This window comes from Eschrichtius robustus, chromosome 1, assembly GCF_028021215.1.
Source record: "Eschrichtius robustus isolate mEscRob2 chromosome 1, mEscRob2.pri, whole genome shotgun sequence".
Lineage (NCBI taxonomy): Eukaryota > Metazoa > Chordata > Mammalia > Artiodactyla > Eschrichtiidae > Eschrichtius > Eschrichtius robustus.
Window position 1 is genome coordinate 188,406,235 of NC_090824.1, and position 17,478 is coordinate 188,423,712.

General features: G+C 41.0%; 1 protein-coding gene across 3 annotated transcripts in view; it reads right to left on the reverse strand.

The window, feature by feature from the left end:
* The window catches only part of C1H10orf67 (chromosome 1 C10orf67 homolog), a 112,230-nt gene that overhangs the window by 53,827 nt on the left and 40,925 nt on the right, over positions 1-17,478 (reverse strand). For all 3 annotated transcript variants that reach the window (XM_068538699.1, XM_068538689.1, XM_068538708.1), the window contains exons 5-7: positions 14,099-14,254; positions 7,848-7,995; positions 6,678-6,736 (exon numbers count right to left, since the gene is read on the reverse strand). In XM_068538699.1, coding sequence (XP_068394800.1) covers positions 6,678-6,736; positions 7,848-7,995; positions 14,099-14,254 — 363 coding nt within the window. The remainder of the gene's footprint in view (positions 1-6,677; positions 6,737-7,847; positions 7,996-14,098; positions 14,255-17,478) is intronic.

A 17,478-nucleotide genomic window follows, 5' to 3' on the forward strand; every position in this document is an offset into this window, starting at 1 on the left:
GGCACTGGCATAAAAACAGAAATATAGAACAATGGAACAGGATAGAAAGCCCAGAGATAAACCCATGCACCTATGGTCAACTAATCTATGACAAAGGAGGCAAGGATATACAATGGAGAAAAGACAGTCTCTTCAATAAGTGGTGCTGGAAAAATTGAACAGCTACATGTAAAAGAATGAAATTAGAACACTCCCTAACACCATACACAAAAATAAACTCAAAATGGATTAAAGACCTAAATGTAAGACCGGACACTATAAAACTCTTAGAGGAAAACATAGGAAGAACATTCTTTGACATAAATCACAGCAAGATCTTTTTTGACCCACCTCCTAGAGTAATGGAAATAAAAACAAAAATAAACAAATGGGACCTAATGAAACTTCAAAGCTTTCGCACAGCAAAGGAAACCATAAACAAGACGAAAAGACAACCCTCAGAATGGGAGAAAATATTTGCAAATGAATCAATGGACAAAAGATTAATCTCCAAAATATACAAACAGCTCATGCAGCTCAATATCAAAAAAACAAACAACCCAATCCAAAAATGGGCAGAAGACCTAAATAGACATTTCTCCAAAGAAGACACACAGATGGCCAAGAGGCACATGAAAAGCTGCTCAACATCACTAGTTATTAGAGAAATGCAAATCAAAACTACAATGAGGTATCACCTCACACTAGTTAGAATGGGCATCATCAGAAAATCTACAAACAATAAATGCTGGAGAGGGCGTGGAAAAGGGAACCCTCTTGCACTGCTGGTGGGAATGTAAACTGATACAGCCACTATGGAGACAGTATGGAGGTTCCTTAAAAAACTAAAAATAGAATTACCATATGACCCAGCAATCCCACTACTGGGCATATACCCAGAGAAAACCATAATTCAAAAAGACACATGCACCCCAATGTTCATTGCAGCACTGTTTACAATAGCTAGGTCATGGAAGCAACCTAAATGTCCATCAACAAATGGATAAAGAAGATGTGGTACATATATACAATGGAATATTACCCAGCCATAAAAAGGAACAAAATTGGGTCATTTGTAAAGATGTGGATGTACTTAGAGACTGTCATACAGAGTGAAGTAAGAAAGAGAAAAACAAATATTGTATATTAATGCATATATGTGGAATCTAGAAAAATGGTACAGATGAACCAGTTTGCAAGGCAGAAATAGAGAACAGAAATAGAGAACAAACGTATGGACACCAAGGGGGGAAAGGGGGGTGGTGGGATGAATTGGGAGATTGGGTTTGACATATATACACTAATATGTATAAAACAGATAACTAATGAGAACCTGCTGTATAGCACATGGAACTCCACTTCGCTGTACAGTAGAAACTAACACAACATTGTAAAACAATTATACCCCAATAAAAAAAAAGTCAAAAAAAAAAAAAAAAGGAGGAAGAGATGGAGTCAGGCAAATGGGTGGAAGGATGGGTCAAGGCAAAGAAGAATGTCCCCTCTTCTGATGAGAAGGAGTAAAGGTGAGGCTAGGTAAGCTAAGTGACAGGGTGAGCAAGAGAGTGGAGAGGAGAAAAAAAAAATCCAGGAGTCCGTTATGTTCTCTGTGAATTAGGGAACAGCGAGGAGGAATGGAGTATGGAGTTGGGGAAAGTAGTAATGATGGAAAGAGCTGCAGTGGGTGGTTAGAAAGGGCGCTAATTACAGATACAAATGACTACCTATAAAATAGATAAACAACAAGGTCCTACTGTAGAGCAAAGGGAACTATATTCAATATCCTGTGATAAACCATAATGGAAAAGAATATGAAAAATAATATATATATGTATATGTATAACTGAATCACTTTGCTATACACCTGAAACTAATATAACATTGTAAACCAACTGTACTTCAATCAATCAATCAATAAAATAAGTTTTTTTTTTAAGGATGCTAATTAGATCCAAGGGAAAGGATGGGTAGAGGGAGGGCATAGCACCTAAAGGCAAGGATCAGCTTGTCTCCAATGGCACAGCTCAGTCCCTGAGCAGGGCTGGGGAAGAGTGGGTACTGGTTACATGAGAGCCTCAGAAGGGGAGGTGGTGGTATAGTTGAAGATGTGAAAGGCTGAACAGCGGGTTTAGAAAAGTAAAGGAATGAGAAGTGGAAGGAAAGGAAAAGATTTTGTGTTGAGTCTTATACCTTGGTCTGAAAAGAAGTGTCATTAAGTTTCCAATGGGCATCAATTACTGGCGAACACCAAGGCCATTGGCCCCAACCCTGCCTGCCTCCATAGATGTCTCTCAGCAATTATCTCTTCTCTCTGTTGTACTTTTACCCTCTCATTCTTCCTTCCATCGACGTCATTTAAAAATACTCTAGTTTCGGGCTTCCCTAGTGGCGCAGTGGTTAAGAATCTGCCTGCCAATGCAGGGGACACGGGTTCGAGCCCTGGTCTGGGAAGATCCCACATGCCGCGGAGCAACTGGGCCCGTGAGCCACAACTACTGAGCCTGCGCGTCTGGAGCCTGTGCTCCGCAACGGGAGAGGCCGCAATGGTGAGAGGCCCGCGCACCGCGATGAAGAGCGGCCCCCGCTCGCCGCAACTGGAGAAAGCCCTCGCACAGAAACGAAGACCTAACACAGCCAAAAATAAATAAATAAATTAATTAATTAAAAAAAAAAACACTCTAGTTTCATCTTTTAAAAAATTCCTTCCTCAACCCCATGTCCCCCTCCAACTACTCCCCGACCTCTCCTTGGCCATCCGCAGCCAAACTTCCAGAAAGTTGCACATGCCCACTGTCTCCACGTCTGCATTCACCCCCCTTCTCAACTGCTTCCACGTTCCAGTAAATGACCCTCATTAATTACCAGGGTCATTTTACTTGCCAAAGCTAATTTTCCAATCCTCCCTTTTTAGCCTTTTGCACACCTGGCCTCTGGGCAGCACTGGGCACGCTGAATGATTCCTTTCTTTTTGAAACTCTTGCCTGGCTTCTGTGATAGCCACTCTCTCTCCTGCTTTCCCCCTGCTCTACCGCTGTTGTCATTTTCATTTGAATGTCAGTCTTCACTTCTCTCTGCTTAATCTCTCCCACCTTCAACCTTCTCAAAGGCCACAGCTTTTATTGCCTAACCATCTCTTGAATTCATCCATCCCCTTCATCCCCGTGTCACTGCCCTCCTTCTGTTTCAGGACTTTATATTTCCCCTAGTTTATACAAGAAATCTTTTAACTGGCCTCTCTGGCTCTGGATTTTCCTCCCTCCTGTTCATCTTTTTTCTGAAACAGGAATCCAATCCTGCCCCAACGTTCAAAGCTCCCCATCCGCTCAGAAGGCAACTCAAACCCCTTGGCATGAATTACACTCCTCCAAGATGTGCCCTGCTTCTCACCACCCCAGTTCCCACAACTCCTTCCGGCCAGAGCAAGTCATGTGCCCTCTCCATTCTCTTGCTCTGGCTGGTCCACCTCCCCTTCACCCGTTCCTGCTAACGCTGACCTTGCTTCCAGGAGTCACCTCGGTGCCCTTCCTCCAGCCTTCCCCGATCCTTTACAGTCCAGGCTGGCTGTGCGACCACCTGCCCCCATGGCAAGCGACGCTGCCCTGCTTCCTGATGCTGATCACGCCTGGGATATAATCTCGGACGACTGTCCCCTCTCAGAAGGAAATTCATGTTTACAAATTTATAAATTCATGTATTCAGCCACAGCTGGAATACAGATTCAGCTGTCATTTGATTATTAAAATTTAAACATAAAAGCTACCGAATCCCATAACTGACAGCATTTAGCCCATGGAGACGGCAAGAGGTCAGCCTACCCAAATTCCATCCCATTTTCAACTTGCTTTTAATTGCATCCTGGACTGAAAAGGGGAACATGTGGCTTATCCAGAGGCTTCTGAGCTGCCCCTTTCCTCTCTTCCGGTTCTGTTTACTCCTCCCTCACACCCCAGACTCCCCCCTCTTCCTGCCCCAACACAAATTCTCACCACGTGGTCTCACCAGATCCCACCTCCTGCTCTAGCCATACCAAATCACAGAGTTCCACGGGCGTAGCTTACACTTTACGCATTCACACACTGTATGCAGCTCTTCCACCCTCCTACCCACCTGGAAAAATCACTTCAAGCGAAGGAGTGTGAAATCGGTGTGGAAGCATTTGTGAAGCCTTTTTCTAGAACCTTCCAGGTAAAGCCAGGCATCTCTTCTCTATGTACGTACTTCTATTACAGTCCCTATCATACTGCCCTATGGTTTTTGTCTCTCCCTCCAGACTTGATCTCCTCCACAGCAAGGCTGCGTGTGTGTATGTGTGTGTGTGAGATGTGTGTATATAACATTTTTGTATCTCAGCAGTGCCTGGCACTAAAAGGCATCTGATGAACATTGCTGAATTAATTGATTTAGTGGAGGATATTGGAAACAAACTGGTAAATATCAGCTCTCATTTTATTCAACAACTCCTGATCTGCTTTCCAACTGACAAAGCACTTTGACGTACATTATTTCATTCTGTCCACACAGTAAGCCTGTGAGACTCAGGAAGGAGGATGAGGAACCAGCCCAAGTGGCCATAGTGTCAGAAATGGAACAGGAACCCAGGGTTCTAGATTTTTCCTGATCAATACCAAATTATACCTACACTCAACATCTGGGTAGAGGCCCAGTGCATATAAAGAAAAAAAGAAAAGAAAAGAGACAGGATAAAAAAAAGATGATCAAACAAACTACAGATTTGCTATATTTGTCTAGAACAGAGCTGTCGAATAAAAATATAATGTGAGTCATATATATAATTTTAAACTTTACAGTTTATAGTTGAACTTATAGCCTTGTTAAAAAGGTAGAAGAAACAGGTGAAATTAATTTTAATAATATATTTTATTTATCCCAATAGCTATTCAAAATAGTATCATTTAAATGGGTAATAATCCACATTAAAAATCATTAGTGAGATATTTCACATTTCTTACGGTACCTAAGTCTTTGAAACCCAGTGTGTATTTTTCGCTTAGAGCACATCTCAATTTGGGGGCTGAAATTTCATGGGAGATGCTTGATATGCGTTTAGATTTCATAAAATTTGCAAATAAAAAGGTAGATTCACGTATTCAAGTTATTCAAAATATACATAAAAGTTTTTCAGTAACTGAAACAAATATCAGTATTTTTATACTGAAATTTAAAAATTAAAATTAAACATAATTTAAAGTTCAGTTTCTCAGTTGCACTAGACACAAGTGTTCAGCAGCCACGCATGGCTGCTGGCTACCACGGGGCACTGCGGCTCCAGAAAGCCGAGGCAGCATTTAATCGAAATACTTAAACCCACACAGGGTATAACCAGCCACTCAGGGGGCGATGTTTCTTTCTAACTAATGGCTTTCTGCTTCAATTTCCTTGAACTGCCCCCAGAGAAGACTAGGCTCATCCGACTCATCTTTCCCAGCGACAGTACTGACTGAGTAGTTTAAGGAGCATTTACATAAACTGAGATGGTTCCCTTGCAGGTTATTAAGCGAAACTAGGAAGCTGAGATTTCTTTTTTAACCTTAGAATTTGATGCCAAGAAAGTTAAACTTGTCAGTTCTGTAGACTCTCGTTATCTCTGTAAGAATGGCATTTGCACCCTCATCACTGAAAATAGGACGAAGCACAAGAAAATGACATCATGTTGTGAAAACCTGTGATGGATTCAGTGATCACAGAAGACATCTCCCAACTCTGACCGATCATGGTATACATTTGTTCACAAAATAGTTCTTGGAAGTAACTTTATCTAAAACCTAAGAATACCCAGAACTGCAAAATCAGGTTGAAATCTGAATCTAAATCACCTGTGCTCTGGATATGAGGCTAGCGTGACTGAGGAACTGAATTTTTAACTTTATCTAATTTTAATTAATTTTCATTTAAAAATTAATACTCGATTCAGTTCGCGGAAAACATTTTTGTTTATTTGGAATAATCGAGGATGTAAATCCACGTTTTCGTCTATAAATTTTATGAACTATTAACTACATTCTCATTCTCTGAGTCACTCAAAGAGTATTTTTATTTTTAAGTGCGCCGGCCCCGTGCTGAGCGCTGGGAAGAGATCAGAGACCGAAAGGTAGTACTGTCTCTGGGTTGTGGGGTCTCCAGCAAGGCAGACTGACCATCACAGAAAAGGGTTTTGAGAGCTAAGAAAGCACAAAGCAGGAGCCCCTGACCTGGGTGTGGAGGGCAGGAACTGCCATGGTCCTGCGGCATTAGATGCCCCAGGAAATCTTGATCTTCGTGATATCAAAAGAATTTCCTGCTCTAAATACAGATTTCCTGGATATACAAACCCAGTTCATTCATATACAGAAAAATGAACATAAACCAACATCTGATCTGAAAATAAGGCTGCTCATTTTTAATAATATCATTTTTCCACAAGCACATCTTCGGACTCCCTGTGTCATATGATGTTTCAGTTCCTTACAGTCAACAAGGTAGATACTCAGTTATCCCAAATAAAAGAAAACATGAATTTGTTTTCAAGATGGAATCCTTTTTCATTACTAAAGAGATAATCCTGAGTAACGGGAGAGATTAAATACAGAAACTGACTTTTCTCTACATCATAAGACAAGGGGGACACAGGGTTATTTCACCAGTTATGCTGATATTTCCATTGAAAAGAGTCATTCATCAATGTAAAAAAGTTACAGTACCTTTTGAATGGTTTTATGATCCTTTTCTGCCATCTCTTTCAGACTTATAATTTCATCTTCTGTAAACAAAAGGAGACAGAGGCCAACCATGAAATTACAAGCTTATGGCCCTGTATTCAATCTGCCTGCTTCAGGGCAGGCTGTACACTGCTGGCAGGCATGGTGGACGCAAGTCCTAGCAGGACTGTGACCTTCACAACTGCCCTTGACATTCACAGCCTTCTTCCTGCTGTTCAGATGGCTGGTCAGATAGGGATTAAGAACTAAATTCAAGATCCAAGTGTGGCTGAGGGTTGAAAGCTTTTCATCGATACTAGCAAGAGACATTTTTGCTGTTAGTCACAGCCAATACAGACGGCTTTAGCAGGTGGTACTTTATGACTCAGTAAGAACTACCAAAACCTGAAAAAGCATTACTATACCACATCAGAAGAGAAACGAAACTACACTGGCGTGGTATAATTTTACATTCAAGGAATATTGTCCTGTATCTGATTTTATCAATGTTTTGCTGTGAATTTTGAATTGCCTACTCATAGCTTTTCATACTGCAGATTAAGGGCATCATCGTGTGACTAACATAAATAGAAAGATAGCAGTACGTGTAAAGACTTTAAAGCAATCTAACTTGGTGACTTAAATGCAATGTTTACCAATGTTTATAGATATAAAAAAGAGGGTATAAAGTCTACAAATGGAAATTTGTACTTAAAATTTGTACCAAAAATTGCAGATAATGTAGTAAGTAGTAGCATATTTTTCTGAAGGGCCAACTCTGTTTCTCCACAAAGCACACCCCAATATATATGCTTAAATATTAAAATGTTAATAAATTTTAGATAATTGATTAAACACATGAAACAGAATTCAGCACAAGTTTCTATCTGTTTATAATATTTCTAAGTGATATAGAATACTGATTAGCACATTTTTTTCAGAGGCCAATGCTTGGCTTAAAAAACAACCACCCTGAGTTAAAAAAGGCATGGCTAAGGGAGTATGACCAATTTCTGTCTCAAGAAAAGAATGAAAATCAAAAGTGGCTAACAAACTGATGTTTTAAATGTAAGTAGTCAAACAAACATATGTTTAGAAAAGACAAGCATGGCTATGAATTTTATAAAGTGCCCAATGTACAGAGTTTTCTCAAAAATGACTTTAAAATGTTACCTAATACTGAATTTTCTTTTAGATTGAGCTGGATTTCTTCTTCGAGCTCTGAAATAACTTGAAGCAGTCTCTCATTTTCCACTTTGTACTCCAAATTTTCCTTTTCCAGAGCTGTTCTTAGAGGGCTGCCGTCTTTGATAAAAGAGTCCTAAAAGATGGAGAATTCCATATTTCTAAGCAGGGAGCCAAGGACTTAAATATGCAACACAAGACAATACAGATACAGAAGAGCTATCATATAATTTTCTGAATTCTATTACACACTTATAATATGAATAGTAAAAAGGAAGGAGACTAAATAGAGCTTGCTGGGAGAAAGGCTGCAGTACATTCTGTACAAAGACCACAGCACATGGGGACAGTTTATTGACAGGAATAATGCATATCATACTGTTTGTGTGCCCTCATCATTCAGGTCAATTCATTATGGAGGCAGCTGGGGCCCCTCCACCCACACTTCCCTCTGTGTGTGTCTGAAGTGCTGTCCGCCCGTAACCAGGCAGGCTGGGGAGACCGCGGATGGGCAGCAGCCAGGGGGTGGGGGGGTGGGGGGAGGGCAGCAGCGCCGGGGGGGGGGGGGGGGGGCGGGGCAAAGCGCACGGCCAAGGAGGGGGGCTTGTCGCCTTTGTGGCATTCCCCAGTGTCAGTGCTGCCAGTGTCATGAGGAGCACATCACATGTCAAAGTGGTGACGTTTTCAGGCTGGGAGCCGCATGGAGTCCATCAGGCACACGGATAGCCACACAGTTGGTTTTCTGCTTGGTGAAGGAGCCACCCAGAGGCAATTCATATTCTGAACATTAACGTGGCTTTGCATGCCTGTCACACTGGGACTGTGCAGGCGTTTAATGCTATTGAGGACTTCGGTTTAAATCTCTATGCAAACAGTGATTACCTTGTAAGAAGGTTTCAGGATAACTTACAACAAAAGACTTTAAAGTTATAGTTTTAGTAAAGCAAACTCATTTACATTTTTATTATGTGCGTCTTTTGTTTAAATCTTGCCGTGTCCATTATGGGAGAAGCTTTTTCTTACGCAGTAGAAGCTTATTGGGACAGCTAGTCTTCTTTTCTTCTTCTTCTTCTTGTTTGTTTCAAAGCTTTTGAAAGCATCTGAATATGCTTGCTTATGGCTGTCTAGATTTTATTGCTGCACTTTTTTTTTGGAATTAAGATGTAATGAATTGGAGAAGCTGGTGCAGAACTTTATACTTCATGATGATAAAATATTAAACTGATTATGCAATCTCAAAATATTAAAGAGTATGCTTGAAAGTCATTGTATTGTTACACGAAAAGAGAGAAGCGTCTACATGCCTTCCTTCAAAATTAATAGACACTAGAAATACTTTTGAACTTTAAATTAATCTTCAGATGAATTATAAGCTATTCTTTTTGTAGCAATGCCATGATTGCAAATACACAAGAATAAATTCTCCTCTCAAAAATAAAACCATTCCTCCCAATATAACTGGTGTCCTTTTGAAACTATACTTTTATTTAACTTTAGAGATATCTGAAAGTAAATTATTAAAAATGTTTTCCTCTGTGGTCATAACGGTTCAAAAGAAAAATAAGTGGGTACAATGTTTTATAGTACATGAATAAATCCTTGAAAAACAACAAGTGACTTACTAATGAAGTTAGTTATATCAGAGTTAATATTTAAAATAATGTTAAATTTTGCACTAAGCCCAATTATGAATCCTCATGATTTTGAGTCACCATTCCATTTAAATTATTTAACTCCAATTCATTCTTAAATAACAAATCTAATAGCTAATAGACAACACTGTTTTCTTAATAAAGAATCCCAGTCATTAATTTCTTGTCCCACATGGTTCAACTTGAGAACATCACAGAAAGTATTTCTAGACTAAAAAAGCTTTCTTAAAGACAAACAACATTTGCCTTAATAGGCTTAAGCATACATTTCCTAACAGTGGCAGAAAATGAACACCCACTGTGGATTACGTGAGCACCCATTATTATAAACTAAATGAGAACTATTTGAATTAATCAGATGAAGTGCAAAATTTACTAGTGGTAGCAGCTAACACCTAAGTGGGTTTTCTAAAAATCTGGTAGAAAAGCAGGAAACAAGGAAACACCTCCAACTCGAGGGGTTTTTTCCTCCACAAATCCATCGACAGCCCCTGTTCCTGAGAGGTTAACCTTTAGCTCTGTCCCCACCATCTGTCAGCTGCAGGAACTGCAAGTAATTAACTATTCAGATTCTCACAGCAATGAGGACACTCATTAGCAAAATGAACAAAGGGATAGTTCTGGGCGGCTACGGTCATCTGTTACACTCTGAGTGGCAGGTTTTGTGGTGGTGTTCCTTCTACCATCTGCCCACACCACTAGCTTAAACCATGAGACTTCTTTAAAACAAACTGCGTTAACAAACCAAAGTTAAGAAGGATGGAGATCATTAAAAGGTGGTTAACTAGTTAAAGCTATTAAAAGCCACATTATAGCCTAAGACAGCCTGTGTGCGATCCATAGTCACTCTGGCAATTTAAATTTATAAAGTAACTTGACAATTTAGAGTTTTTCTATCGTGTAGTGAAAGCTAGGACTTCAAGTGGTGGCTCACATGTTATTTCTCTTGTGAGCCAAGATGTGCAGTATCACTGTTCCCAGGTTTCAGAATCCCAAGCTGAGTCATGAAAGAAGCATTTCTGAAAACAGGTGTACTCCGGAGCCTTGCCACTCAAAATGTGGTCCAAGGACCAAGAGCCTCAGCATCACATGGGAGCTTTTTGAAAATGCAGAATCTCCAGCCCCAGCCCAGAATCTGTATCTTAACAAGAGCTGCAGGTGACCCACACACACAATAACACAGTAAAGGCTGAGAAGCAGTGTTTGGAGCGCCGCAGGTGCCTTCCCAGCAGTCTCCCTCCTGCCATATTGACGTCTCAGTCCTGCAGGCTCCACGTACAGTACTTGGACATCTCAATGTGGTGCTGCGGGTGGAGTGGGCTTCTGCTGCATGCCCATGCTGCATGACAGTCACGGAGAAGAGCAGGTGCTTTCCAAGTGAGTGACAACCAGGAAAGCGGCACACTGGGGCAGTGCAGCCCTGCAGAGCTGCCACTCTTGAATGACAGCTCTGTTTCAGAACCGTCAGCAACAAACAGTTACGTTCACCTATTGGTGGGGGTAAGGGGATGTGGGTGTGATAGTTGCATAGCTCATCCATGCTGGGGTAAGAAAGAAAAATGAAAAATCTTTTCAAAACAACTCCAATTGCAATGAAAGCACACATGCATGTGCCTGGGCACACAGACACACAGGCACACATACCTCGACAGGCTAGTTTCTTTAGCAATTCTCAAGTGGATTTATCAGCGTACTGCATGGCAACCTGATAACTACAGCAGTGTGCCATTAAGTCATTGCAGGTTTTTACAGAACCTGAAAAGACACTCAGCCCTTGAATGTAGTTGGTCTGGGGTGGGGAGGGGTGGGAATTCAACATTAAGGGTGTTCTGACCTGGAGAGATGAGGCTTCTGGAACTTGAAGAGATTCCTTTTTCTGATTTCCATCTTGTCATAAATATAAGTTAAACCAGCTGTTTATTAAACCTTCCCTTTCCTGTCATATTCTTAGATTTCATTCTACAACAGTCCTAGAGAGGGATTATGACTATTAACTATAGAGCGATTTATATAATTGGACTATGAGAAAGAACTAACTAGAGCGTTTCCTCACTGTTTATTCAGTTTGCTTATTTCAAGCTTTTTGCAAGTTTGTTCCATTGCTGCATTGAAATTTTCTAATTGTATCTCCAAATCTAATTTCAGATACTTGCTGTCGCCAGTTTTTTACACCACTAGAGGGAGCAGTCGTATTAGATGAAATTTCAAATTTAAAAGGTAAATCACCTAGAACTTGAGTGCCATGGAGCTCTAGGAAAGCTAGTTCTTAGAGGATCTTTAAAAAGAAATTTCAGACGTTTATTTTATATAACCCGTGGTCTGCTTTTGCAGTGTTCATGTCCGTCCTCCCAAATGTACACTAGCCCTGCTCTGCGTTCTCCTCAGTCAGCCTGGCGCTTTGCTGGGGTCCTAAGGAGCTGGGAAAAATGTATACACCCAGTTCATCAGAAGTCTTACTTTCCTCAAATCTTAAGGTGTTTACAGAAATACTGATGTGGTGTCCTCGGGGACAAACTACAGCGAAACAACCAAGGTCTTCAGGATGCCACCCGAGCCAGAGAACGCCTTCTTATACAAGAGCGGGGTGCTGCCTCCCACTTCCTGTGGTCCTCACCAAGCCCTGCCCACGCTCATCCTCTATACCCAGGCCGTCCAGACAGACCAGTTAACGGACTGAGGACGCTCAGAGGTGTAAACACGCCATGAAAGACCTCGTGTTTTACTGGAAGAAGCTCAATTACCGAATTGGGATGTTCTCAACAGTGCATTTCATGGAAATGTAAACCAGATGGTCATAAGGACTTGTGTATTTCCTCATAATGATAACTAGAATTTATACGCACGTCTTTCTTCAAAGAACTCACAGCATTTCAGATCCACTACAACAGGTATCCTCCTCATAACTCTGTTGGCTAGGCAGGTATCACCTCCCATTTCACAAATGGGAAACAAATGGATCAAAATTGCCTTGCTAACTGATGCTGGACATTGTTAGCCAAGGCAGGATTAAAAGCCAAAACTGTTAGTCTTTTTTTAGCCTTTTCTATTAAATTATTTTCTCCAAAAAATAAGAGTAAATATAGACCCAAGACAAGAAAAGTAAATGCAAAAATTGGATGTGCCTCTCCCTCCAAGGCAATCAGAACATGTAAAAAGAAATAATATTCAATTTTATTAGGTCTATGATAATAATACTTAATACCACATTGCTTAGAAGATGCTCTGGTTTTTTTAGAACATAGAGAATTCTAATAGATTAAACAAAGCATTCCTTCCCCAGTTCGTAAATAAAGTCCTTTAGAATGGCGCAAGTTCAATTCCTTATCTTTTCTAACTTTGGGGTTTTAAGTAAGAATACTAGTGTGGGACTTAGATAAACCAAGGACTGCACTTAAAGGGCCCAGCAACTTGCAAGTATTTCTTCCTGGTGTTAACACTTTGATGTATAACTTCTCAGGCTTTTTCCATACATATACATGCATGTGTCGATACTTATGTGTATCTATACACAGGTATTAATATACACTATATATTAATTATAACATACATTATAATGATATACCTATAGACCGTAATACCATTAGAATATAATGTATATATAATATATATACATTATATAAAAGTATATATATATATATATAGCGCAACTTTAATTCTTACTCTATACAGAGGATAAAGCTCCTCCTCCTCATGCGGGCCTTCGGATTCATCTAGACCTCGGTTCTCATGCCACGTCAGCATTTACCAGCTGCACCCGGGATGTAAGTCTGCCTCCTTATCGGTAAACTGAGCTGTGGTGTGAGGAGGTACCCCTGCCAGTTGACACTCCACAGGTTGTGATTCTCTGGCCTCCCTGCTTGCCTCTCCTACTCAAACAATCCACTTCTTGCTCTTAGAACCTAATACGAAAACCCCTCTATGGCTCTGGGTTGTGGCTGGGCAGTACAGCCGGCAGCTCAGAGCTGATCTGAGATGAAAATAAACTCGCCTCTAGGGTCCACACTTTCCAGATCCTTCACATTCACCTCCTTGACAGGCAGTTAAGCTCTCCTTTCTGCTTTATCTCGCTTCGCATTTTTTGTTCTCGTCAGTGCTTTGAGCAGTAAAGCAGCTCCTGGCTCCTACTGCAACGGGGAGAAGAGGGCGAAAACCCTCTGAGAATTTTCCTTCTTGACATTTCCACTTAAGGTCATCCTGTTCCAAGTTGGTTTCTTGGAAGCCTCTGACTTGAGATTGTTTTGTGTCTTTCAAATTATCTGGACTGCAAAAAAGGGTGGGACTCTTCCAAGTTAAAACAAAAATCTATTTACGTTCTCTTCTAGGGTGGGGAAATTTTTGTAGTGGGAGATAGGTTATTTTATTTCTATTACAAATAAAAATTGAGAACAATTATATTGCTCCTATTTATAATTATTATGGGTTTTCTACACTGTGGTGTCAAGCAGAAAAGGGTTGGACTGGCTTATGTTGTGGAGAGATACCCAAGATACATGCATTGTAATCCCTTTATTCCGACCCCAAGCTTTTAGACAGTTGTAACTTCATTTATATGTATTAAAATGAATTACTCTTTGCTGTGAAACTTACAACTTTTTGAGATCCAAATTCTTCATATTGGTCCAGTTCTTCTCTTAATTCCTTAATGAGTTCTTCTTTCTCCTTCAGTTTTTTTAACAAAATATTCATTTTGACAGTCCTTGCGTCATGCACAGATGTCTTCTCTTCTTCCACCTCAAAGAATTGCTGGCGGGAAAAAGCAGCATTAAAAGTCAGACACTATGCTAGCACCAGCAGAAACCATTTCATGTTTTATTCAAGCTCCTGTCTTGTAAAGTTATTTTATTTTTGCAACTTGCACACAAGTTTTAGTAAATAACTACGTTTATATTGAACAATACACTAAAGTGTCATGGTATACAGCACAGTATTATTCTATGAGGCAAAGCATGAGTCTGACTGCATCAGCCATGCCAGTAATAATAATAATAATAATAGTAAACCTTAATAGTAAATCCACATCATGATTGTGAATGTCCTACCTCAATCTTCCTCTAGAAAGGAAGCCAGCAAAAATTTTGACTATGTAAGAAAGGAAATGTACTTCAGTGGTGCAACTAATTCCCTCAGTGGTTTGGAATGGAGATGTGAAAAAAAGAAGAACCATTTCTTGACAGCCTATTTTAAGCATCGAGGTGCTAACCTATTGGCAGTCATTACTCTGAAGAGTTGTATCACAAAACCAAAACAAGGAAAAATGCTTTAAAAATGATGCCGTTCTTTACTGCCAACGTATAAAAATCTCATTTTCAACACAGACATGCAAAAGCATTTTGTCCATATTGGACTCTTTTGGGAATTACAGAAGAATTATTTTATTTTTATCATTTATTTGTTACTAATACGTTTGGACACATGGACATACAGGAAATATAGTAAAACCTAACCATATCTGCTAATATATTATATTTCAAAGAGTTAGATTTACAAACTAAAATTGTTCTGTTATATGATGAACACCGGCAGACTGAGAGGAAGAATAATACATCGAGGTAGCATTAAGAGTCAAGCTAAGGACATAACACTGACACAGTCTACACCACACTAATGAAAAACATCAGTAAGTGAATATGCAGTAGAATTAAAAAGAGTGAAAATAGAACAATCCCCATGACAATATTAGCTTTTTAATTGGGAGATTTTAAAGAACAGCACTGAGTATGTAGATCTATTCTTCACATCTACTCTGTTTATGTCTACAGTTCAAACGCTCTGCAGAGACTAAGACAGTTACCCCACTGGTGCTCTGAGTGTAAGTGACAGGGCAGCTCAAATCCAACAGGTCTGAGAGGAGGTTCCCCATCTTCACTCTCCTCCTTTCTACCGCCCCCATTTAACAGCAGCCCATGCCAGAAACCGATTTTCTGTCATTTTAAGGACCCCCTCCCCCCTCACCTCACCAAATCCGTTCAACCCACCCCTAAATCACTCCTGAGCCCACCCTCCCCTTCCCTGTTCCCCCGCCTTCATGTTACCACCAAATCCGGGGTCCGCTCGCCCGCACGCAGCAAAGCCAATCTACTGACACCCTGTTGCGGTGCCGTGTGTTTATTGCAAGGCGCCGAGCCGGAAGTCCGGGACAGCTAATGCTCAAAAAACCCGAACTCCCTGATGGGTTTCAGCAAAATATTTTTAAAGGCCAGGATGTGTGATCAGCTCGTGCACCATTCTCAGAGTGGCTGACGGTGAGGTAGCGGGGCGGTGTCACAGGGGTTAATATTATCAGTCCTTAGTCTCCAGGCGGCCTGCGGGCTGGGTGCTCATGGTCATCAAGTGGTTAACATCTTCCATTTGGTGGAGGTTTTAGCATCTGTGAAACAACTCAGGAAATGTGCATCAGATACTGTTACCTGGGTACTTCAGAGAGGAGCTATAGCAGGGGACCTGGGGGAGGGCTCTGTCCCGGGAAGGCCCCCTAGGGTCCTGCTCAGTTACAGTCGGATCCTTGTCTTCACCTGGACTATTGTACTAGCCCTTAACTCACCTCCCTGACTCTTCTTTTGTCCTCTCCAACCAATCTCCACCCCGTGGCCAAACCGATCTTTCTAAAATGCAACTCGCCCCGTCCCCACAGGCTAAAGTCCAAATCCCTTAGCACAATGGACAAAATAGCACCCCTGTTGCTCTGCTGCTGGCTTACCTGGCCCCTGACTCGTGCCAGCCTTCTGTCCCCTTCCCCCACCAGGCTGGGCATTTAATCAGTGCTGATACTCAGCAGGCAATTTCTCAGAAGCACCGTGGGACCGCAGGTCTCCGTGCACTTGGAATTTCTAGGCCACCTAATAAGCTCTTACTTGTCAATCTCCTGAATGGCATTAGAATAGGTTAGCCTGGGCCTGAAGGCCAGCTCTGTCACTTAGTAGCTTTGTGAGCTTGAACAAGTTTCTTAAATCCTGTGTCTCAGTTTTATCATCTGTAAAATGGGACAAACAATAACACTACCTGAATTGTTGTGAGAATTAAATAAGATAATGCATGTAAACAATTTTGGACAGTGTTTACAGTGCCGTCAGCTCCCAGTATTATATCTTAGCGTTTATTTTTGTTGTTATTGTTTGTCATCCAAACCCAGATGCCATCTGCTCTGGGAAGCCTTAGCATCCCTCCCCTGCCCACCTGCCTTCCACTGCTCTGTTCTTTCTATATCTTATAAACATTCTTCTTGGGTCCATTTGTTTATTACTTGTTTTTTGCTCACTAATCTTTATGTTCTGAATAGGATGGATTTATTTGTCCTCCTAAAAAATAGCAAAACAAAGATGCTTCGGACAAGCTGGCCAAGTCATCTCCTTTATAACACAGCACAAACCACCTCTGGGAGCTCATTTAAAATCCCACCAGGAACTGGGCTGAGCTGCTGCACACACACGGCATCGCTGGGGCCAACCTGCCTTTAGGATGCACTCGGCCCCTCTGGACTTCAGGGCAGCGGGGGCCACAGTTCGTTAGAAGAAAAAAAGTTTCACTTCTGACGTTTCATAAAGTAATCGTAAGGCCCAAACACATTGGATTCATTTCTCTTCATCTCCAGGAATGTTCCTGATGTTTTACTAGTGTTTATTGAATGAGCTGGGCTCAAGAGGAGGTGAGCAGAAAACAGGGTTTTTTTTTCCCCACCCCTTCAAATCTGATATCCTGTCTCATGTTTCAGTCTCTTAGAAGAACTCTCGGGAAAGTGCCATGACTTTTTTTTTTAACTCTTAGATAGCAACAACAACACAGAAAGAAAGAAAAAGAAAGAAAGAGAGAGAGAGAGGAAGAAAGAAAGAAAGAAAGGAAGGAAGGAAGGAAAGAAAGAAAGAAAGAAGAAAGAGGGAAAGAAGAGAGAGGAAGGGAGGAAGGAAGGAAAGAAAGAAGGAAGGAAGGGCCAAAAAAATTTAAAAACCCCAAAACTCAAACCCCCAAATTCC